Raw genomic sequence first — 24,154 nt, 5'->3', positions numbered from 1 at the left:
TAGCGCAGTGTGGCGTAGCGGCCCATAGTTGCCACAACCATTTTTTTTTTGTTTTAAATGTTTTCCAGCCAAGTGAAAATTCATTAAATGGGGATCCTAGAGGTGATCTCAAATGTAGAGATGGTCTTGCAGTGCCCAATGGGAGGTAGCCGGCACAAGCTGGCGGGTACTGCTTGGCTCACAGTATAGCCCCCATTTTTCCCCAATGGCAGTCTGGTTTGTGTGTGATTTTGGAATATCACCTTTGTGGCCAAATATTAGCCATCTAGGTAATTCTTTGATACAAAAACTGGAATTATGCTGCTGCTTGAAGTGTAAGTTACCAGCTACAGGCAGCGGCAAAGTAGTGTGGCAATTGCTTGAAAGGTTACGCTCCTGGGACGCACAGATAATGGAGCATACATTAACAAGCTGTTGGTGAGCCTAGTGTCCACTGGGTGCTTGTGGATTGCTCTGCTCCTTCCTGTTCCTCAGGGTGCAAGTTGTAACATGCAGCATGAGTGAAACAGTGCACACTACCCCCACGCACACAGGATATCATGTAATCAAGCCTTGAAGATTCCCCAAGTGGAGTCTCAACCCACTTCCAGATGATACCCAAGCCCAGCCAGCAGCCAGAACCATACCCCCAAGACCAGCCAAGCGGCAACCGAGTTTACAGCCATTCCAAAAAAGCTTGCACCAGGGGAGAATTTGACGCACTCTCCAGAGAGTGCCTGACTGTAATTTTATGTTGTTCTGGCTCTGATGTCAGTCAGATGTGTATTAGGAAATGATTTATAAATAGTTCAGAAGTCAATTGGAAGTCTGTCATAATTTATGAGGAATTATCACAGGACCTCATGCAATGTTGTATAGAACTGTTTCATTCTTTAAGGATAACTCAATTATAACCTATAATGAAATGATATTTACTTGATCAATGCCTAATTATCAATCATTGCAGGTGAATTTATGTTGATCAATTTCTCTATGTGCAAGGGGTTTCACACAACATAAATGTGAATAGCTGGGGCTTTAATGGCTTTCTGACCAGTTTTTACTTGTCATGGAGCTGTGAAAGTCTGCTCTGGTGATCTGTCACCCCAATGTACGCGCGTACACAAAGGTGACATTGTCAAAATGAAAAACAGCTCACATGCATGTGCATGGAGACATTGGAAAACAAAAAACCATAAAAACAACTCAAAAGCTTATATGCGTTAAGAAGCCAAGTTGTTTGGCTGAAATCTGGTATGGTGCATCAAGCCCGTTTGGGCACTTGCCCAATTTCCGGGTGTAAATCAACAAGTTCTTGTGCCCAGGCCAAAACCCGCTGGGCCGAGCCCCAAGCGCGTGTGGCCGAGACACAATTCCCACTTGGCACATAGCCAAGTTTGGGGGGTCCAGAGACAAGTCCCGCTGGGCCGATACCCAAGAAAGCGTGCCACACACGCCGAGCAATGTATCACCGTGGGCTTGTACGATGAGTGATGCACCCCACAGCTCAGGGGTGTATCACTCTGCAATGCAGAGTCCTCCCCACGTCTGCCTGAATCTTCAGTGGCGACTTGGTGGGATCACTGAACGTACTCTGGAACAACAAATTAAAAAGAAGAAAAATGACGGTCAACAGAAGAAAAAAATGTAGAAAAAAGTTGTAGAAAAAGTGTGTACAGATGGATGCAACACGTCTGCTCACCTGACTCAAGCGGCCTGCTAGTTGTGCTGGTGGTCATTTTGTGTTCGTGAGGTTAGAGGGTGGCCGGAGGAGCTCAAAGCCAATGGATTGGATCGGCCCAGCGGTTGTGTAGGCTCACCCGGGGCTTGGCTCTGTGCCAAGAATCGGGCCCCGCGGAACCCGCCCAATCCAGCCCGCTGTGCACACTCCCAAGCTTGCGTGGCCAAGTGCCCAGCGGGACTGGGCCAAGTGCCCAGATGGGCTTGATACACCATACCACAAACCTCCAAGCTTCACTTGAAACATACTTTCACCCTATTTTCATCCTTTTTTGACTCAATTATAGATGATAACTGCCTTTTTTTAGGGAAATATGACAATTAAGGCGGGCCTTTCACATCATTCTTACGGGTGTGTATGTGTTGTTGATCTGGAAGAGGCCCAGCCTGCAATTTGGAACAAATTTTTATGAGCGCACATGAGGGAAAAATTAGCAAAGTGAAAACAATGAACACCTTCATGAGTATGTGAATAATATGAATTGAACCCCAAGAAATCATCCAAATCAACAAACAGGTCAAATTGAGTTATGATTTAATTGTGGTCATTGTGCCTTAGTGGTTTCAACTGTGTTCTGATTGAGTTCCAGTTGAGTTCTGCATGACTTCTGGATGATTTATGGATGAATCCAGGATCATTTTCAGAACAGTTGTGGATGAGTTCAAGCATTGTTCATTATTTCTTACACTCCTTTCACCAAAAGCATCCAGCACAGTTCTGGAAAAAGGGTACGGTATGGCACTCTCTGGAGAGTGCGTCAAAATCACCCCTGGTGTTGGCTTCTTTGGAAGGAATTTCCGCTGGAAATTTGTTCTGGATTTGCCAATGTATGTGCATCCAACATCAAGGTTAGACACATGATTTCCTGACCTGCAAGCGCAGTCGCTTGCAGGATCCCACCAATCAAGCCGTTCGGTAGCAAAAAAAAAAACACGCCGGCCGCTGGGACCAGCACCTTCCAACCTCGCGACCATGACCAGAATGCCATCGAGGACAGAATCAGCCAAATTGCTTGATTCTGAACTCAGAACTAGGAAAAAATGAAAGGAACAAGATGATTGAGGGCATCTGGCTGCTGTATATGCACCCTGCATGTAAGAATGAGGTGGGCATGAATATACATATGTCCAACCTTGCCAGTGATTATTGGCAAATCCAAGACAAGTTTGGGTGGAAATTCCTTCCAACAAAGCCAAGCTTTTTCGGAATGGCTGTAAGAAGGTGGCTCACTCCCAGTACTCTCAACAGATATTGAGCGCTCAAACCCATCTCTTGAATATTTGATAGCTCTAGAGGCTATCTGTCTCTGTCTCTCTTGCCCTCCTTCTCTGCCCAATAAGAGGATATACATGGCACCCTTCTCCAAACCTTGCCTGACTATCTGGAAACCAGGGCTGATCAGTCCCACTGATTCTCTCACTGTTACCTAAGTGCTTGAAGAGGCCGGTGCACTGATCGATCTCGCACAGCAGAGTGCCAACTTTCACTGGTTGAGCATTGTCACCTCCAAAGGATCATTCCCCAATTGCATCAGAAGGCTAGACCAGATCCTGATCCTCTCTCCAATGGTGGAACCAATCCAATGCAAGACTGGTATTGGCTGATACCAAGGATCATATTGTTTTTAATACCACGTATCATATCAAAAAAAAAGATATGATACAGGTTGTACTGTATTTTCTCTCGGAGGAGCCAAGGAATCTATGAGATAAGAGTGGAGCAGAGACAACAAGCACCACGTCCGGAAGAAAAACACGATTGGCGAGGAAGATCATTTCCAGAGGCCCCAGCGGGTGACGGCCATGACGGCGGACGCGGGGCCGTCGAAGCCGAGCTCGTCGTGGCCGAGGAGGTCCTGGAGACAGTGCCAGGGGTCGCGGGAGCCTCCGGGGGCGAGGAGGGCGGTCTTGATGCGCTCGCCCTTGGCCCTGTCCAGCATCCCGGCCGGGCCGGAGCCGTTGTCGTCGTAGAGGCGGGCGACGATCTTGCGGGCGATGACGCGGTCGAAGAGGTAGGCGTAGTACGCGGCGCCGTAGCCGTACAAGTGGCCGAACCGGGCCACCCACCGGTCCTCTGTCTGCGGCGCGAAGAGGGCGTACTGGCGCTCGAGCGCGGCGTGTTCGTTGGTGCAGGAGAACGCGGAGCGCGCGACGCGCGCCGAATGCAGCCGCTGGTCCAGCAGCGCTAGCTCTACTTGGTGGTACGTCTCCGTCGCCGCCATCCCCCCCCGCCCCGTCACTTCCCCCGCAAACGTCGCCGCATCCAGCCGCCGTCCGTCTCGCCAATGCCGCGCATATAGCCCCATCACTTCCGCCGAGCTCGCGAAATGCTCCATGAGGATCGACGGCAGCTCGACCCAGTCCGTCGCGCACCGGGTCCCGGAGACGTTGTGGAACTCGGTCTGGCCCACCATCGCTGCACACACAAAGAGGCGTCAGTCACTGTGTTTTTAGGGGAGGAGGGGAAGGGTAGTTACAGTGGATGGCGTGGCCCATTTCGTGGAACAAGGTCTCGACGTCGCTCCATGCTAGCAGACTCGGCTGGCCAGGAGAGGAGTCGGAGTGGGCGCAGGGGGGGCTGAAGGAGCAGCTGAAGACGACGATGGGGCGCTGGAACGTGCCGGGGAGGCCTTCTCTTTTGGCGGCGGGAGAGGGGAGGGGGTCTGGCGGAAGGGGGTGGGGATAGATGTGGTCGAGGAGGGGCGTGGAGGGGTCGAGGGTGTGGAAGAAGGAGGGGTCGAGGTGGGGCTGGTCGAGGTCGGTGCGGCGCGAACAGCGGACGGTGTAGTGGGCCGCGCCGGGGCTCTTGCCCGGGCGGTCGAAGAGGTCGCAGTAGATGGTGCCCAGACGGCCCTCGCGGTCGTCGAGGACGGCAAGCTTGACGACCGAGGGGTGCCAGAGCTCGCCCGGCCCGTCGGGGGTCTCGAGGTGGAAGGAGATCCCGTAGATGCGCGTGAAGAGAAGCGAGAGACCCTCGAGACATCTGCCGACGGAGAAGTAGGCCGGGAGGGCGGGGTGGCCGGCCTTCTGGGCCTTGGAGGCCGCCAGATGGCCGTAGAAGTCGCGGTCCCAGGGGGCGATCGCCGGGCGTCCTGGGGCCAGTCGCTGGAGCTCGGCGAGCGCGATCGGGCGGGTCCTGGCGGCCAGGCCGTCGAGGAAGCCGGTGACGTTGCGCGCGTTGGCGGCCATCTTGTCCTCGAGGACGACGTCGGCCCAGCTGTCCTTCCCGGTGAGCCGAGCGAACTGGTAGCGGAGCCGGAGCAGGCCGTCGAGCAGGGCGACCTGGGCGTCCGGGGCCTGGCGCTGGGCGAGCCAGATCCGGCGCCGGACGGCCTCCGAGGGGTGCTGTCTGAGCAGCATGTGTGCCGGCCATTCGCTCGGGTCCAGCGCCGCCCTTCCGCCCCGCCCGGCGAAGTCGAGCCCGGCCACGAACCCCGAGCCGATCTCGCCCGCCTCGCCCCGCGTCACCCAGGTGGGCTCCAGGCTCCCGGCGCTCCCGCTGAAGAACAGCTGGCCCACCGTCAGCATCTCGTCCGAGATCTCGACCAGCTTCCGGCGGTCGTCCTCGGGCAGATGGATGCCGTGGCGCTGGAAGTCGCGCAGGAACTGGAGCGCGACTGTCTTGGCTGCGAAGAGGTCGGGGTGGTTGACTTCGGGATGGTCGAGTGCGGAGTGGAGGGTCTGTGGACAGGAGGTCGTCAGTTTTTTTTTGTTTTTTCTTTTCTCGAGAGGCATGTGTGCGCGGGATGGCTGACCTGGTAGAGTGCCTGGTGGGTGTTGAGGGTGTTCATGTAGCGGGAGAGCAGGCTGTGGGCCTGGTTGGCGGCGTCGAGCCAGGCATGGTCCGGGTGGAGGTTCCGGAGGGCCTCGGCGAGGTCGATGATCCGGCAGAGGGCGTCGGAGAGACGGTCGAACTGGGTGATGCAGGCCCGGAAGCGTGCGCGGGGCTCGGCGGGCTCGGCGGCGGGGCGGTGTGTGATCCGGGCGACGATGAGGGCGGCGCGCTGGAGGGTGTGGCCGGCGGCGGCGAGCAGGTCGGCCGGCTGGCGCAGCCCGGGATAGCCGAAGATGCCCGCCGGCGTCGTGCTGCTCTGGGCGGGGCTGGTCCTGCTGGGCTGGTCGAAGGCGGTGCGGAGGGAGAAGGGCCGGCGGAGGCTGGCCAGGCGGCCCAGGACTGCGAGGCGGTTCATCGCCACTCCCCGGGAAACCGAGACTCGGAAAAGAAAACCCATCGACAAGGGGCTTCACATGACCTGTACACAAACATCCCAACTTCTTTCAACTCTCCCGCCAGCTAATGAGCAGGGACGGGGGACCATGTCCGAAAATCATCTGACAGACTCAGCTTGGACTACATATCACCAAAACAACTGATGCGGCAGGAAACCACCAAACATCACCAACAAGACAACAAATGTGTGGGCTGGCACACCTTGATCCAGCAGTTTTTGGCAGGAAAATGTGAACTCAACACAGTCCAGCTCTGAGGTAGTGGGCTGAAGTGGAACAGCACTGGAACCTCTATCTGGGTCCAACAGGTATATGCAGAGATTACAGCCCGATGCAACAGAAGGGCATGGGAGAAAGATTGACAAAGTCTGGAAAAAGGACTGATTTACTTACTTACTTGAGGAGCCTTCAGTTTCAGGTAAGTCCTTGAAGAGGCTTAATGCATGTCATTCAAGGGAACAGATTGTTCACTGAGGGACTGAATTCCTTGGGGTCTGAATGGAGACTACATACACATAGATCAACTTGTGGGAGCAGTGCTTAAGGAAAAGAGTCCCAAGCATATATGGTGTTCAAAATTGCACAAGAGTTTTTGATGAAACTGCAATTTTGGCCTGGAGATGTCACTCTAAGTTTCATGCATGCTGAGATCTCCCAGCCAAAATTGGTTGGCTTGATGGTTTTATGTAAACCATGACAGACGCAATTTTGAACACCGCAAAAGCAGACACGTGAAACAGGTGACAGAAGAGTGAAAAGAGAAAAAAAGGCTGGGAGTGTGAGAGCAAAGATGAGGGTAATTCCAACACTATTAACCTGGGCCGGTTGTGGAGGTTCTAGCGGGTCATAGGACATGTCCTCAGAAGCCGGCATACCAGGTACTGCCTTTGGTCAGGCAAGTATACCCATACCCAAGGGGGAATGTAACTGTTACCTGCTGGGTGGGGCCCAGGATCACGTCATTGGCATTTTCCAAGGCATTAACACTTCAAGTATCCACCACCAGCTTGTCTTGCCTATCAACCATTGTAAAATCACCAAGCACTTATCAACAGTTATCAGTGATTTAAAATACCCTCCAGCACTGAGGAACACCTGCATATATGGTTTAAAGCTAAACAACAAATACTACAGCTTCTCCTCTCTACAGGATCTCTATTTCTACATATGATTCTCTTGTTCTCAACCGGGTTTTTTTGCTTACTAACCAAAGAAAGATTACAGTATTTCACCTTTTGTTTAAGGAAAAGTGTTTTAAGTTGGCTAATTGGGAGCACAGCTGGATGGCTGAAGCCATCCTGCTAGCCCAGGAAATGTGGATCTCCTTTTACAAGCCCCAACCACCGCTGATTCCCCTGACTGCCCCACCTTCCACCTCCAAGGCAAGTCGCCTGCTTTTACACAAACAAACCCCTGTGCAAATCTGATTGTAATCTGTACAAGGGGGAAATGGCTTGACCAACACATTTGATATCTGGCTCGCCAGAGGTCCCATCTTGGATGGCAGCAAGCCAGTCAACCCTCTAAGTGGTGGATGAAACAGAATCATGCCGGTACCCTGCATGGTGGCCTTGTAAATATGGCAATGTATGTTCTAAGCTGTCCAGGTGAGTCAAACATGATGCAGATTCTGGGTTTTCTAAATTTGATACCTCTTGTACTTGATTTTGTCACAAAGTCTGTCAATTTCACGCAAGCATTTAGCTTTGGTTGAGATTATGTTTTGGCAAAGCATCACCAACTTGCACCCCTCTCAATAAGCTGGGGGAAGACCATGGCATTCTACTTGTAAAATAACATGATAAAAGAAGGTGTGTTGGCCTCATGGCAAGCCGGAATCAATGATGGAAAGAAGAGTGGGAAGAAAATAAATAAAAAAGTAAAAGTGTTTGTTTTCAACAACAATTGATCTATGCCCGCCGTAAAAAACTATTATTTGCTTGATTTGATTTTTTTGATATGTATGCCTGCTACAATATGATATATAGTAGTTTGCCCAAGTTAAATAAGCTCCAATTATATGAAAATGATAAATAAATAGTTAGCAAAGTGTAAAGAATGTATGTGTGTGGAGCAGATTGAAAATAAAGGCCCTGGTGGTACCTGTGGTACCCGCCTTAAGTACCGCTGGTACCCGCCAGGCAGTTCTCAATGGTGCCAGTTTTTTGGAACGCGGGTACTGGTACCCAGGTCCACTTTGAGATTTTCTAATGGGATCAATTTCACAATTATCAGCTAGTGTGACACTGCTACAGATCATTACTGATCTAGTGTAATCACTAATCACTGCAAGAGAAAAATTCAAGCAACTGCTAGCAGTTGTGGGTTACTGCTGTGGAACTGCTGTTCTAGATCCACCCAAACACACATAAGCTTTTTCTGCACAGTGACTGTGTATTGAAGCTTGGTCAACAGTAAGCCTTGACAAAGGCTTGTGTAATACAACAAGCTTGCTTGGAGTTCTTTCATGTCAACTGCTTGCAGTTGCTTAACCTTTTCTTGCAGTGATTTGATTTGTAGTCCAACTATCAGTACTGATAATTGCACTGCTCTGATCATTGCCAATACTGATCCCTCAGAGAATCTGTCCTTCTCTTAGTGCCTCCATTTTCCCCCCGGTCCTGGAGAGCCTCAATATTCCCCCTCTTTCTCTTTTCCTCAATATATAAACACTCCCCCATGTACTTTTTATCCCCCAGAATATTATTACAGCAATTTTCAACCCATATTATATTTAAACAGTGTTTTAATTCTCACCTGTCATTAAATTCAGGAATAAAATCTACTCTTGATTACCCTTACCTTTTTGTAGGTAAGACCACAAAACCAAGTTGATTCATTCTTTGGATGCCTATTAAAACCCTGTGTTGATCTGGATGCACCTTCATTGAGCAAGCCTCTCAGTTATAGTTATACTGATTGAGTAAAACCTTTTCATAGGTCTTGACATGCTCATCATTGGAATCCTACACCATCATCTTGCTAGTAACAACCCTTTCAGACACATTCAGTTGCCTACAGGTTGACAAACGGGGAAGGGAAATGGGGTGCTCACCAGGATAAAGTCCTGGTGCAGATAAGGGAATAAGACAGGTATATCTAACAGAGAGAGTGCAATGTTTTGGCAAGAAAAGGAGGAAATCCACAGGGTCATAGAGGTGGTTGACAATTCTGCCCTGCTAAACTCTTGGGAACCCTCTATTTTATGCCTTATGGAGGTGTGGCTACTGGCACTACCCTTCTGCCTGTGCCTGGTTTTGGTGAAGCACTTGTGCAGTATTGTTCTGTCTTTTCTTATATTAACACAGAAGGATAGTGAAATCTAGGGTGTTCTCTAGTTCACCTATTCATTCATCCTTGTGTTTTCTTTCTTTATACACGTCTTGCTTTTTATAGTTCTCCAGCTAATATTTAAATAGCCGGCTCAGATACTGTAACACTATCCATGGTATTGAATATAACATGTGTTAGCTTTTCTATTTACCGCGCTACCTGTTGCTTCTGAGTGGGTAGACTGGCCGGCATTTGCTCCTCTATTCTCTAGGCTGCAGAGCTTGCAGCCTTCCTATTTACAAGTGTAAATTTTGTCTTTTGGGATTTAACTTACATTGGTAGCCCGACTGACATTCTTGTAGCTAGTGTAACAATCCTGGGCTCAGTCGGCCCCTCCATTTAGGCTGAGGGCACCTGTCCAGTACCATGAGGAGCCGCAGGAGGGGTAATTTAGTGTCTCTGGTTCCAAATATGAACCTGCTTTTTACTGAAGTCTACTTATTGACTGTCTTCTGGGGGATGATGGCTCTGGGGTTAATTTTAGCCTTGGGCTGCATCTGACACCTCTCAATAATTATTAAGATATGGGATCTGCAAGAATCTACCAAAACAAAACAAAAAATTGAAAGGGTCCAAGCTTCTTGGAAAACAAATATACCTGCACTTGTTCATGTTATTTCTCAGTTTTTTTTTATGGTTGAGGGTGCCAGGAATGTGTATTATGTCATGTGCAACTGTCCCTGGGATTAAATGATTACTGCCAACGACATAAACCACCCTGCAGCACCACTTTGTTCTTTTTCAACAATGAAATTAAACCTGCTAGCCACTCATTAAACTTCTTATTGAGAGTTTTTCCCCATTCTGCCCGACCCCAAGGCCCTGGAGTGTCAAGACGCGCCGGTGGCTGGTGGAGCAAAGGGCTATGTACCTTTTTTTTGCTCAGCAGTCCCAAAGACCTGATCAATTTTTTGATATTGGAGCACAGTCACGGAAAATGTGTTATATGAATTGAAATCCAAACGTCCTGCTGTTGTACATTTTATTACAAATAATCACAATGTAGATACAGTACTGCTTTCCAACTACAGCAATATTAATGCACAAGAAGAACAAGATAAAAAGAGAAAATAAGCACGAAAGGAAAGATTGAGAGGTTCAGCCGCCTTGCGGGGACTGGAGCCGGACCATCCTGCCGATGGGAAGTGGGCACTATTTTGCGTCGGACGGGTCCTGGACACAAAACCTCGCGATGTTTGTCCCACAAAGGGTTGCCATCGGGCCAATCATCTGGGCTTGCAAAGTCCATCTGACCTTGGTGGAACTGCTTGTGCGGAACTTCATAAACTAACTGAAAGAATTGACACGAAGATGATTAGGAAAAGAAAACAAGGAGTGAGAGGTCGTTTGGATGACAAGGGACATACATTTCTAAGGTCGATTTTTACACTTCGCCTGGTGTTTCACCAGGTCACTTAAATGCTTGTATTCTTTTTCACATTTAGGGAACGTGCATTCATCTGGTACAAGTCAAAAACACAATAAAAATCTTCAGTGCTGGAATTTCTTTGCCTGCAGAAATGGGTGAATAAGAAAACTTACACGAGGGTCCCGGATCAATTTTGTGCGGACCCCTGAGGTGCCGCCTCAAGTTGTAGAGATCTTTCCTCTCATACACTTTTGTCACGCCCTTGTTGAGACAGGCAAGGCATTGTAATTTCCCATGCGGCCACTCGAGCACATGCTTATCGACTGCTGAATCTTCGCCTGAATGCAAAAAGAAGTTAGTTCTGGTTGCTCTTATCTGGGTTTATGATCACGTTTCTGAGAGCTTGGAGGGAAATGAATGAGTTACCTAGCATGCAACGTGGCTTCTTGTTTTGTGGTTCGTCTGACTGATCGCCTTCAGTTGGTTCAGCGGCTGAAGGGGAAATCAGAGTTAGTTCTAGTCACTCTAATTTGTTTTTATTATGAATTTTCTAAGAACGTTGAGCAAAATGGGGATAAGTCACCTCGTTTGCCTTTCGCCCGCACTGTTTTTACAGACTGGGAAACATTGGCAGTCTTTTTGGATGCGCCAACAAATTCCGCTTGGCTGGCAAGGGAAGAGGGGCCGGGGGCAACTATGCCGGCTGCCGCGGCTCGAATACCATTTGCATGGCGTGGCAGTTGAGGAGCTACGGTTAATTTTTTGACAATATCATATCAGTCGCAGTGCAGATATTTGTGCAGGAAAATATAATGACCCACCATGTGAGGACCGGAACGTTGTCGCCTGGCCGCCATTGGCCACACTGGGCGCGAACTGACGGGCTGAGGTAGACAGACATTAGAAGAGACATGATTTATCAGGAACAATGGAAGATGTATCAATGGGGGCAATCTGGGCCCATCATTCAAAGGGAAATAGAACGAACCATCAAAATGAGCATGTGTACCCATTGCCATCTGCGGACTGAATGCAGTAGCGTTTTCGTATTGTGACAATGCTGTGGTCAAGGTTGTGCAGAAAATTGTATCAGCAATGATGGAGGATTGGAAGTAAAAGAAATGACTCACCATATGGGGATGGCCTAGAGGCGTGGCGTTGAGGACCCACTGCCACCGATGGAGATGACCCGGCCGGGTTGGTCAAAATCCATGCTACGGGCGAGGTTTTCCACAGAATTGTATTAGTTGTCGGAATTATGAGTGAAATTGACACGCATATGAATACTCACGATCTGATGCCAAGAAAGGGGGGCAGCCTTCGGCGAAGTTGGTTGTACGCGGAATGGCTGTGGGAAATGCTGAAGGCACACAAGCTTATCAGCATTCATGCAGAATTCATGGAGAGAAATAAGAACTGACCATTTGAAGCCTGAAATTGTTCAAATTCTCCAGGAGTAAGCGCCATGTACGGGATCGGCACATTTGATCCAGCCGGATTAGTTGATGGCGATGCTACAAAGAGGTTTTCCACAGGGTAGTTTCAGCTATATTGTATGGATCAGGTGCATGTCAAGGCTTACCATATGATTGCAGTGAGGATGGGGAGCTTTCGTCGACCAGACTGGGTGTGAAGGATGGGGCTGCAGTAGAGATGATAGTCACAAAGGTGCGTCAAGAAAATGCGGAAATCATCAGCATCATCAACTCACGATTGATTGTGCGCGAAAAATTTGAATGTTCCTCGAGGGGAAGTTGCTGCTCTGAGATTGGGCCTATTGATCCGGTGAGGATTGCTGGGGCCGATGCTACGTAAAAGTGTTCCCTCAGCATGCTTTTGTCATACTTCATAAATGTCGATGAATGAGGCTCACAATCTGACTCAAGATATGAAGCATCCAAGCAGGATGCGCCATTGCAATGGCTGGGTGGAAGAATGTGGCCTGTGATGCGAGCCACAGAAATGAATCAATAACAATGCTAAAATCCCGAAAATATCATCGCCTCACCCTTTAAATTTTGCAACAAGGATAGATATCCCTCATCGGAAGATGACTGCGGTGCCATTGGCCCCATTGGTTCAGCTGGGCTTGCTGGCGCCGATGCTTCAGATGCGTGGTTCCACGGCATGTTATCAGTCATGCTGCACAACTCTAGATGAATGTGAAAGCTTACACGGTGAAGCATGTAAGGAGGGTGCTACATTGCCCTGGTTGGGCGCAAGAAATTGGGCTAAATTAAAAGTGCAAGTCACAGGAATACATCAGCAACAATACGGAAGTCATGATAAAATTTTGAACCCACCATCTTGAGGCGGAGTGACCTCGGAATGCAAAGGATCGTTTTCCCCCAAAGTCATTGGCGCAATGGGCACATCCGGGTTTGCTGGTCCTGGTGCAATCACTGGGACGGGTAGTCGCAAATGCTCGGGGAGAGCAGAGCCCCAGAACTTGCCGTCCTCATCGGATATAGATGCATACCTATCAATATCTGAGGCGCTGCAGGGATATTCTTCAACAAAGCCGGAGTATTCCATTGAGTGATTGAGAGTGGGATCGGATGAGTTTATCAAAGGGTATGAAGGATGAGTTTATGGAAGGGTAGGAAAGACGAGTTTCTGGAAGGCTAGGAAGGATGAGCTTATGGAAGGGGAGGAAGGATATGGCTTTGAGCGTCTGTGGAAGAGGGAATGATGTAGCTTTGAGTGTCTGTGGAAGAGGTGGTTTGGGAGAATCTGATTGCCAGCGTGTCTGTACCTCTTTTATAGACGAGGACACGATATCCATCTGCCCTCGGCCTCATTGCTTCTCTCATTTGGCCGGTAGAGTTTAGTTATTTTTCTTTGGCGCCGGAGAGTTGTTAGCCCCTGACTCTCTCTCCGTCCAGCCTAGAGAAGAATTCTGTGGTGGTGACCATCAGCACCTTTGTTCTGGGGAGAGTATTCAGTTTTCTTTCTAGCCGATCAGAAGTCCCCGGCTCTAACTCCACCCAAACTGCCTTACTTCCCTGAGGTAAATAGATACAGCGCTGGTTACCACCTGTTCAACATCTATTGATCGCTGGTGGAAAAAATTCTGGAGGCAGGACAATCGAATTCGGTGACTCGCCCTACTTTTTATTGCTCCGTCCTAAGGGGATCTGCCATAAAGTGCATGGAAGGTGGCATATACTTTGCTGAACTTGAACATCTCATGGATCCTTTTTACTTACGCAATGCCCCACTCACCCCTAGACCCGATATTGTTGAGGAGAGAATACCAGCATACAGCAGCCAGCTCAGAGGCGTGACTTTTCGAGCGATGAATTTTAGCCTAGGACTCCCCTGGGCTTGGCCAGAGCTGAGGTGCTGTAGAGTATTGCAATAGGCATCGATATACCCTGTGGACCTAAGGAAAGATATGGCCAGGTCATGTAAGCAGTCTGTTTGGGGAGAAATGGTGTCCGGTTACCACTAGTTGTGTGGCCACCACAATAGTACAAGTCTAAACTTTTTTTAAAACCGGAAAAACATACGAACTCGGCCATGGCACTAGCTTGCAAACATCTACCCGCCGCCAATTCAGAGGAATGAGAGGGCAGGATACCCTGATCTCGTTGCTATGGAAGTTTGTTTTTGGTTACGTGAAGCGCGGCCAGTTTTTCTTATTGTTATTTTTTTGTTGGAGGTGACTGAGTTGGAAAAAAAGTTCAAATTCTATTGGGCATTGTATTTGGCAGGTTTACAAACTTTCTACGAGAAGTATTTACAAACAGTCAGTGATAAAAAAAAAGTACAAATGATTTGATGAAAAAGTCCACTCCCTGCACAAGTCCATGCAATATTCTGACAGATTGTGGTTCATGATTGAAATGATGATGGTTTGTTTGTGGTGCTTTATCCATGTGTCCTCGATGAAGTGTCTTTTGCAGTGACGGCGGTCAAAATGGCCACGGCAAGTAGCGCCGGTAATGCAGCACATTTCCATCCCTCTAAACTTGGGGTCTGGGGATCAAAGACCTGATGAGGTGTAGAAATGTAGTAGTCAGTCCATGTCGGTATTTGTGCCGCGGTGAAGACAGACTAACATATGATCACAGAAATGCGCCAGCCAAGTCTGCAGCCACGAGCAAAGCTCACAATGTCATTCAGACATGTATTGTCATTTTCATTTGTATGGTGAGGCGCTTATATTTTTCTACGCCGGAGAAACCAACGACCTCCCGGTCTCCCGAAAAAAGCTGCAGGGTAGAAGTCAATGATCTAGTGGGGTGAGGTCCTGGGGGTCACTGATCTAGTGGGGTCTAAAGGGGAAGCAGTCAGTCCATGCCGCGAGGGGGTTAATACATTAAGATCACAGACGTGCGCGAACCGAGGTCGCACCACGACCAACTTACACAGTCACAACCACATCCATCTCCGGCGCCGGCGCAACCATTCAGACAACGGTCTTATTGATGTTGGTACAATGTTTGCTAAGCCCCCCCGGAAAACAGACAAAGAAATTTCCAAATTTCCGAATGGCTCAGCATCAGGTAATGCATCTGCACTGGCAGGGAAGAAATGACAAAACAACTCGACTCTACCCAGCTTATTTGAATGGCGGCTTTGGTTATCATCTTGATTTCCCCGCTCTTGCTTTGATATCGAGACACCTGTTCGTCTGGCGAGAGACCGACATCACAGGTGTCTTGGCTATGACCTCCTGTGGTCCGAGGCCGCAGAGTATCGACTTCTTCCTTCCATTGTCCGACCAGTTTATCATTAGGGCCCTCATTGACAACCGCCTTGTCCTCGATCTTCTTCGCTTGATTGGCATATCGCAGGTTGGATTCTCAATTGGCCGGACTGATGGTAGTAATACTAGTCCCACCAAGACTGTCTTTTGACCGAGGGAGACGAAGCTTGGAGTCCGAGGGTTGGAACATCGTCGGACCCTACCTCGAGCACGCTGGCCATTCCCTTTCAATCTGCGGGGCGAAAAGATTCCGAACTTAGTATTTTGATATCCCCACTCCTGGTATGACGTTCACCAATTTGTGGGCGGGTGGCAGACTGAAACAATTGGTATCGTGGCCATGGCATCCGTTCATCCAAAAATGCCTAGTATCACGGGTTATCTTCAATTGCCGGATCAGATTGGCTTCGGGGTTCTCATGTGCCCCTGTCCTGTTCTTATAGGCATGTCGCAAGACCAAAGGGAATTTGTTTTCTTTGTAGAGACAATTTACCTTCGTATTTCCCCTCATCATCTGGTGTGTTTGCAGATGACGCGGGCTCGGTTTGAGTGACTTGAGGCCTTTCGACACGAACAAGACGAAGCTTGGCTTTGGGGATCGTCAGACCTTCACGTCAGACACAATCTCTCACCACACGGCCAAATTGAAAGAAAACATACTGAAATTCAACGAAGAAGATTTTGTGGGCAAATCCAATTGACTCGCAACAGTCCCTCAGGCGCGAAACACTAAAATCTCTTACAATAGGGCCAAATTGAAAGAAAAGGTGCCTAATTGAAATTAAATGGCACGGTATGGGGAAATTGGATTCACTGGCGACAGCTCCTGAGGCGCAAAACATGACTTCAGTTTATTTTTATAATGCTTTACATTTCATTGATTTCACTCAAGTGAAGGCTAATCACAGCCGACAAGATTCACGCTGACGTGATTCATCCCCGATGTCCTGGCTCCCGATACTCTTTTGCTGACGCTCTTATATAGATCCCCATGGATTACTATGGTATGCGGTAACAGCTTGAGGTGTTCAAATTTCCTTACTTCGTGGTATTAGTAGGCCGCGGTGGAATCAACTTCCATAATCCGATGTCATAGCGCCTCGACTGAATCGCCAATCACTTTTGCGCCGTTTGGGTGAATGAATGTGAACGGGTATATGCATAGAGTATGACCTGGAAAACAGAAAGACATTTAAGGTGAGCCACATGTTTTACAATGTGAGTTTTGGGGCTCTATGTTAAACCGAGGAACCTTACACTGTGCTTTGTGGCAAAATTCTTTTGAGCCACCCGCCTGCAGATGAAATCATCTACGTGGAGGTCTAGCGACATTTCGCTCGCCTCGCAGCTTGGGCCGGCCGGCCTGAGGAGCTAGGGATTTTGCAAGCAAGTGTCCACAAGCGCTCGTCTGATCAGCGGTCGATGGGTCCTGATGCACAGCAGGAAAAGAAATTTATGTTAGGATCCCTAGGAAAAGCCTTTTGCAGGATGGTATAACTTGGTATGTGTGGTGTTAAGCTCACGTATCGAACACAGTAGTAGCGATGGGCAGAAGGGAGTTAGATTTGGATCGAGGATCCCGAAAGATTCGCGGAATTTCTGGCCGAATCTGGCCACGTCATACTCCGGAGAAGGGTCCACACATTTCCTCATGTAAGGCCACCTGATGGGTTTGAGCCTTGGGGGTCGAACGGAGGTAAGCGGACTGTGGTAGCACGATTCCATTCTGTACGTTGCGCCCGAGTTAATTTGGGATCGGCGAGAAAGACAGGATGGTCAGTTCAGAATGCAACAAAAAAAAAGCTCGCCTGAAGAAATAGCAGGCAACTGAGCGATGACTTACCTGTATCCACTCATGAAGGATCCTTATCCTTGACCTTCAGCTCTTGATTTGTTCAGATGAGGGGATCCTCCCCCCGGTGCGTCATCTCGGGTACCCGAGACTGCATGACACCTGCATGGCAGATCGCCGGCATCCGGATGCCACAGAACGTCGCCCAACATCAACGCGCTCAATAATTCATCTTCCCATTCTTCAGTCAACGCTCAAGGTTTTCGGATCCTCCGTGGCGGTGCACATGCCCAGGGAGAGAGAAGGGTCGCAATGTGACAGAGATAGGTAGCGCGCAAGGAGTGCGCTGTAGGCAAAAAATAATATAATTATATTTGCAAAGTTTTTTTAATGGAGGGGCCACAAGCGTGTGGGGTATTGAAGTGCCCTCCAAGCTTACAGGGCCTGCTGAGAGCAACTCCACCGGGGGTGCTATGTGACATTTAGATCCAAGAATGACAACTTCAAGGGCCACCCAGGGTGTTACGAGCCTTGTGAGCTCAGGTGGTGCCAAACATAGCAACACCTTGAACTTAACAGAATCATAGAGGCTCCTTGGGGGAGCGTAGCAACCTCCAAAAGAGGGACTTGCCTCTCAAGTGGCATGTCTTGCCCTACAGAATCAAGCCAAATGGCAGGGGAGATCTCACCCTGCCCTAATTTCCCCTATACCTCCCTTTAGAATTCTGATTCTCACAGTGCCTTTTGCACCATTAAGATTGCAGGCTTCTTAGATAGTTTTTCCACACTTCAAACACCTTTGTATCTTTCCCCCCTGGCAAGTTAACATCCTGTAAATTTTTTTACATGGTGGATTTCTGTAACCAATCCGCCCCCTTGGAGCCCGTGCAAGCTCAGGGAATTTCAAATTTGGAGCTCAAAAATGCCTGGAAGACTCCTCCAGAGCCAGTCCACAGTAGGTGGATTGTGATAGTAATGATGAGGGGAAGTAAGCTAAAAATACAAGGCATGAGAGCTGAGATAGCATGCTACGCCTCTGTCTACTCAGTTTTTTTAAACCACAAACTACAGTTTTTAACTTTTTAAATCTTTTTCAAAAAATAAAATACTGTTTTTTACAAGAAAAACTTCAGTCTGAAGGGCCAATGATGTGAAATTAAAGGTAAGCCTCTCCTTTGGAGGCGCTTTGCGCCTCCTCGGAAAGGCTGTATTAAGCTTGTAAACACCTGAGCTCCCAAATAGCTCCTGTGACACCTCAACTTTTGTTGACATCTCACCACCCCCAAAGCCCACCCACTACCGCACTTGGGGCAATGGTGGGCCACTAAACTAATTCCAGTAGGTAGTTTAGTGTAGCTAAGCAGAGCTACACTACCACCAGCAGGGTTTTATATTAGCAGTAAATGATTTCTGGCTACTGCTAAGGGGCTCCCTTGAAAACTATGGGGCCTCTATTGGCGGTATTGATGCCAGCAGTGCTAAATAGCCGCTAAAAAGGCATATGGCACTGTCAGCGCCTGTTAGCGTAGCGTAGTGGCCCCGGAGGGGCGCTACCGCCAACGGCATTGTTCCAAGAGCTACAGGACGCTAAACTAGCAGATAGCACATGCCACCGCCAGTTTAGCGTAGCGTCCCAGTGTTGCTTGGGGATTGGTGAAAGCCAAGTTGAGCTCTCAGGATAGCTCCTACGCAGTGGATGCTGAAGTAGGCAGCAGCAGTTTGGGAGATAAAAATTGCAAACTTTCAGCGCCACTTTCAGCCTTAAAGTCAGCACGGCTGACCTAAAGCTGCCTTTTATACCTTTTTTACATATGAATTACCCCATATCTTTTTCATCTGGAGAGATAAATTTGTTTATACTTAAGATTCTGTTTCCTCATGAAATTTTAAACCTAGTTAAAACTTACCACTTCTTTTTAACTCTACTCCTTCCCTGAGTTCTTGAGTTGTGGCACGCATGCGCAACTGTGATGTGTAAGCGCTACCAGGCGCACCAACCACATGTACATATGTAATTACATAAGGAAACTGAAAATTTTTGAAGTCAGGGCCCCCCTTGCATCAAGAGGATACACAGACTTCAGACAACCAGAACCACACCCCCAGATAACCCAGGATCACCCCAAAGAGGATAGTCACCTACCGTCAGACTCACAGGCGCCTAGGATATTGACAGTAAGCATACTTTTTATTTGAACCTTGATTATCTCAGAGTGAAACTATGTGTCTCTTGACTGCTTATTTCCCTTCTCTTTTACCCAACTCCACCAAGATCAAAGGTTCCTCTGTTAAACCTAGACTTAGTCTGAAAATCAGAGCAGATTAGTTTACTATTCTCTCACACACACACACACACACACACACACACTCACTCTCACTTTCTCTTTCTGTTTGTGGTCCTTTTCCAAAGAAATACAAACAGTGCCTTCCCAATTTCTTGTGTCCTGTTATAACTTTAGAGACACAGGCTCAAATTTATCAATAATCCTCAGGATGTATTTGCAGGACAACATAATTGGCTGTTGGGAGTGGTTCTTGGGTTGGTTGGACGTTTCACAACAAAATACCGGTAAACCGATGATTGTAACAAGTTGCAATATGCTTGAATTTGACGTTGTTGAGAAGGTTTATTGATCAACAGGCAGGATTATTGTCTTAGGTGACTTCTGGCTAAATCAAGTTCGCCACTAACCCCTCCTAACTGCCTGGTCCAGTCTCTGTATTTGGTGTTCCTGGGCTGTGATTAGCTTCAATTGGGTAAACAACTGTCAAAGAAGGTGTTTGGAGCCTGGAGGATGAAGCGGCAGCAGTATCCTCCTTGACACCTGCTTGATGCCACATTGAACTGTAAAATTATTTGGGAATTGAGTTGTGCACATAGGACTGTGCTAGATTAAAACTTTCCCTTGCTCTGAACCCTTTTGATTGCTCCACCCACCATATTATTGAAAATCTGTATATACTGAGGGCTCAGATGAGCTATGAGTCAATTGATATTGTGCATAGGCATTGGGCAGATCGACTTTGAGCTGAGGAAATGTCCCAGAACATATGATGCAGAGAAATTGCAGCAACTGATTAGCAATCATTACACATCAACGTTTCCTATGATAGCATTGATAAATCCCATGAGTGCAAGTTGTGGGATTGATCATTCCTGACTACATAATTTTGTTGATTTCAGTCAAGCTAAATGGTTATCTTTTACATGTACTATATCTTCTGATGCTGTTGCACAGTAATGACTGCCACCAACACATCAAGTGACACTTGTTGACAATACACGCCCAGGTGCCTTCCAGAGATATCCTTGTCCGGAGAAGTCCACATATCCTTTGAGGCCATGTCAGGAACACAGAGCTGCCATTGGGATTGAAGGGGCCCACACAAATTGAGTGGGATGCTTGTTGCCTGTGAGGGAAGTTGGTGGCTTGCTGGGGGTGAGTGGGGGGAAAGTGGGCATACACCCTGCAGCGGTGTAGCCGCTTTGGCCCCTAGTGGATAAGGTAAAACTAGAATAATTTCCAAGAAAGGGAAAATGGTTTCAGGAAACATGCACAGTACTAAGATCATAGGATATGTAGATTGAAACAAGAGAGGCCTGGGGTATGAGAGATGAGATAAAGATTAATAGATATGAGATAAGTGATTCTAGAGGGGTTTCATGATAAATGGAATAGTACTAGTGTGCAAGATAAGGGATTATATTTTGAGTTTTATAGTCTAAATATTCATAAGCTTTATTGGTGAAGTTTCAGGTGATATTGTCCTTGATTGGAGGGGGAATTGATATTATCCAGTGAGCAAGTATGCTCCTCTGGGGGTTTGAGTTTTCTTGACAGCTTTCTAGTTAGTTATGGTGTTCAAAGTTGAAATTTATGCATGCATAAATGTGTAAATCATAAATTAATAAAGCTTTGTTTGCAGGAGACTGCTTATGAAATCTTTGGTTTCCCAGTCAATTTCTTTTACGAATTTATGCATGCATAAATTCCAACTTGCAACATCATAAGTATTGAGTTGGCCTTGGTATTTGTGATACCAATGTGATATGCAGCTGCTTGTGTTCTCAGATGATCAGGATTGGCTTACCACAGAGTGAGAATTTTGGATATTTGAGCCCACGTTTTGTCACATTCCTTATGGCTTGTTAGATGTAATTTCCAATTGATATGTTTCTTGAACCAATGATTTTAAAAATCTTATTCAGAAAACAAAAATTGATAAAATAATACACAGGGATTTAGGTGAGTAAGCTTGGAATCTTGATTTGTGATTTGTTCAAATTCTGAAGAATCAAAATATTGGCATCCAAGAATTACTGATAGGGCATGAACCCCTAAGCCCTGGTAAAGCCTCAGACAGGTTATTTGTTATTTTCAAAGATGTGCAACCTCTGGCATGCCCTCAACCCACCTGAGAGGGTTTAATACACCACAGTTACCTGCATCTGGGAACCTTTGGTTTATAATAGTTGAAGTATTTTTCCCTATGCCAGGAGAAACCCACCAAGGGGGTGCCAAACTAAAATAAAAATATGCCAAACATTGGAGTATGGCAGCCATGGGTGACTTCCTGTAAAATCTGGTACCCTTGCAGGTGATGTTCCAGTCCACACACCAAAATTCTAGATTTTTGCAGGTAGATCTAGCTTATTAGGCTCTAAATCAACTCTGGCAGGACCACATTATATCTAAACAGTTAAGAAGATTTAAAAATTCCAGATTTAAATTTACACACCCCAAAACATAATTTTTGGCAAAAATAAACATGCTTTCCTAAACCTAGTATTACTTTGAATGCCAACGGGAATTCTCCCAATCATCTCCTAGCAATTTGATTGCATCTTATTCCAAACAATACTCAGTGTTTCATAGGAATTGAACATTACCTATGACCTATCATGAACCTAGATCAAACCTAAAGGCTTGTGGGGTGATTGAGAGGTGGTGCATTGAATATTTGAAACTTGAACAAAATGCAAAGATGATACCAATTAAGGCTTAGCAGTGCGGTAATGGAAGTTTGTTTTGAAACAAGTCTCATGGATTTTTTAATATAAATTTCTGAAAAAATAAATAAATGAAACAATATACGCCAGGCTGCCTATTTTCTATCTCTTTCCAGGCTATTTCAGGCATCATAAAAGGGCTCTTCTCCCAGCAATCCCTCCCTGAATCCAGTACTCATCACACGGGATCACCCTCCAAAAAATTACACAACCATCAGTAGGTTGGTTATACAAATAAATCAAGAACTTCCCTTAACAATAAAAACTTTCTAGATCAACTTGCCAAGTTTATTAGATAAAATGAAAATCATCAAATTATTTTCATTAATTTCTATCATACTTTTGGAAGATGTCCATTCTGCTGAAGTTCTAGTTAAAGGTTCTGAAGTACGTGAACTAGATAATCTCACCTATCTGAGTACTAAAGAACAACGTCATTGTAATACACATCCTCCAAGATTTGCTTGTGAGACATGTGGAACTTGTACCAAATGCCATAGTCGTCATGAGTGCCACTCATGAATGGTTGAGATTAAATATTTCTTAAACCACTTTTATTTGCTTGGTACCCAGAATTCACATACAGCTCAAAATGACACAGCCCTTACTATCTTCCAAGAGAAACAAACACATCTGGCTTACAATGTTTATTAAATTTTGATTTTAAATTGCAACCATTTATCAAAAATATATATGTTCACTCAAATCATCCATTCCCTACTTCCTGACCAATCAATTAAAAATTAAACTTCAAGTGAGAAAGCTACAAAATGTCTCCCCTTGCTTCATTAAATCAAAAAATAAAAAAAACTTCAAACATCATTAAATCAAAGAATTGAAAATCTTTGCAAGTCTCATGTCATCATAAAATCATTAAATTCATTCAAGAGCAAATTCTTATCTCTTCCCATTCTTTCATGTTTGTATCTCAGTTTATCATTTTTTGCTGTTGCTGTCTCACCAACAACTCAGCCTTCACATATCTTACACACTAGTACTATTTCATTCATCATGAAACCCATCTAGAATCACTCATCTTATATCTATTAGTACTTATTACATTTCTCAAATCCCAGTCTCCTCCTTTTTTAAGCTTTTTATCCTCTTATCTCACTGCATGCTTCCTGAAACCATTGTCACTCTCTTGAAAACTAGAGGCCAAGGTGGCTTTGCCACTGCAGATGCAATTTTAATTTCTTCCCCCCTGTGTATTCAATCTCACCCCAGCATATGTGGATCTATACTTCACACAAATCTGTGCAAACAGGTGGTTGCATCATACAATACAATAGGACTTCAAAATATGATCTTATTTTGAGGTTCATGATTAATTGACTTTTGAATACCAAATGGAGTTTACATTGGGAGGATTGCACGCCAACCCAAATTGACACGGGCACATTTTGGTAGTCCAAAGTCAAAAATGAAAATACCAAAAGTTAGTTGGAAATATAATTTTTGCAAAAATCACAAATGGCAGAAATTAAAAAAAGGGTCATGCTAAATGCACACAAATTTCTTACTACATGTACGCCAATAATGGTGTGCACAGGCACAGACACTATTTATTTTGGCGCAAAGGGATGTACAAGCAAAGAAAACCTGCTTTCCCAGTCCTGTACACCAATTCTGCAGGCATGGGGGATTAAGGACACCAATTTACCAAGAAACATTGGCGTAAAACAGCTGGGCACCCCAATATTTTTGGCGTTCCCAGGCCTTGCACACCAATTCTGACGCACTAGTACAAATCCATCTCGCCAAGATTTCTCAGCAAGCTGGAGAGGTACAAATTCCTTGCCTGGAGAGCTCTTGGCCAGGTGGAGATGTATATGTTCCTTGCCGGCAAGTACTACGTACCTCTTGGCGAGCTAGAACCTGAGCAGCTCACCATGGGTGTTTTTCCTGGCAGGCTAGTCAAATTCCAGCTTACCAAAAGGTATGCATACCTCTTGGCGAGCAGGTCAAAGGTCTATGTTGCTGAGA

General features: G+C 46.7%; 3 protein-coding genes across 3 annotated transcripts; all 3 read right to left on the bottom strand.

The window, feature by feature from the left end:
• Window positions 1-3,491: 3,491 nt before the first annotated feature.
• Window positions 3,492-6,804, bottom strand: PtA15_4A637 (uncharacterized protein; the record flags this gene model as incomplete). Its single annotated transcript, XM_053168541.1, has 5 exons — window positions 3,492-3,926; window positions 4,029-4,135; window positions 4,197-5,400; window positions 5,475-5,762; window positions 6,766-6,804. The coding sequence occupies 5 exons, from the start codon at window positions 6,802-6,804 to the stop codon at window positions 3,492-3,494; spliced, it is 2,073 nt and encodes a 690-aa protein (XP_053019740.1).
• A 3,849-nt stretch (window positions 6,805-10,653) lies between these two features.
• On the bottom strand, window positions 10,654-13,186 carry PtA15_4A636 (uncharacterized protein; the record flags this gene model as incomplete). The annotated part of the gene is made up of 15 exons (XM_053168540.1): window positions 10,654-10,742; window positions 10,825-10,989; window positions 11,078-11,143; window positions 11,235-11,399; window positions 11,473-11,535; window positions 11,640-11,711; window positions 11,782-11,865; window positions 11,943-12,011; window positions 12,073-12,165; window positions 12,234-12,293; window positions 12,363-12,458; window positions 12,525-12,593; window positions 12,660-12,755; window positions 12,826-12,882; window positions 12,955-13,186. 15 exons carry the CDS (start codon window positions 13,184-13,186, stop codon window positions 10,654-10,656), a joined length of 1,476 nt encoding a protein of 491 aa, XP_053019739.1.
• A 1,696-nt stretch (window positions 13,187-14,882) lies between these two features.
• On the bottom strand, window positions 14,883-17,090 carry PtA15_4A635 (uncharacterized protein; the record flags this gene model as incomplete). Its single annotated transcript, XM_053168539.1, has 4 exons — window positions 14,883-14,921; window positions 15,283-15,434; window positions 15,859-15,972; window positions 16,889-17,090. The coding sequence occupies 4 exons, from the start codon at window positions 17,088-17,090 to the stop codon at window positions 14,883-14,885; spliced, it is 507 nt and encodes a 168-aa protein (XP_053019738.1).
• Window positions 17,091-24,154: the final 7,064 nt, after the last annotated feature.

Source organism: Puccinia triticina, chromosome 4A (genome assembly GCF_026914185.1).
Source record: "Puccinia triticina chromosome 4A, complete sequence".
In the NCBI taxonomy this organism is placed as follows: Eukaryota; Fungi; Basidiomycota; class Pucciniomycetes; order Pucciniales; family Pucciniaceae; genus Puccinia; species Puccinia triticina.
Note: the sequence above shows the minus strand (reverse complement) of the source record. Positions and strands in the feature narration are given on the sequence as shown.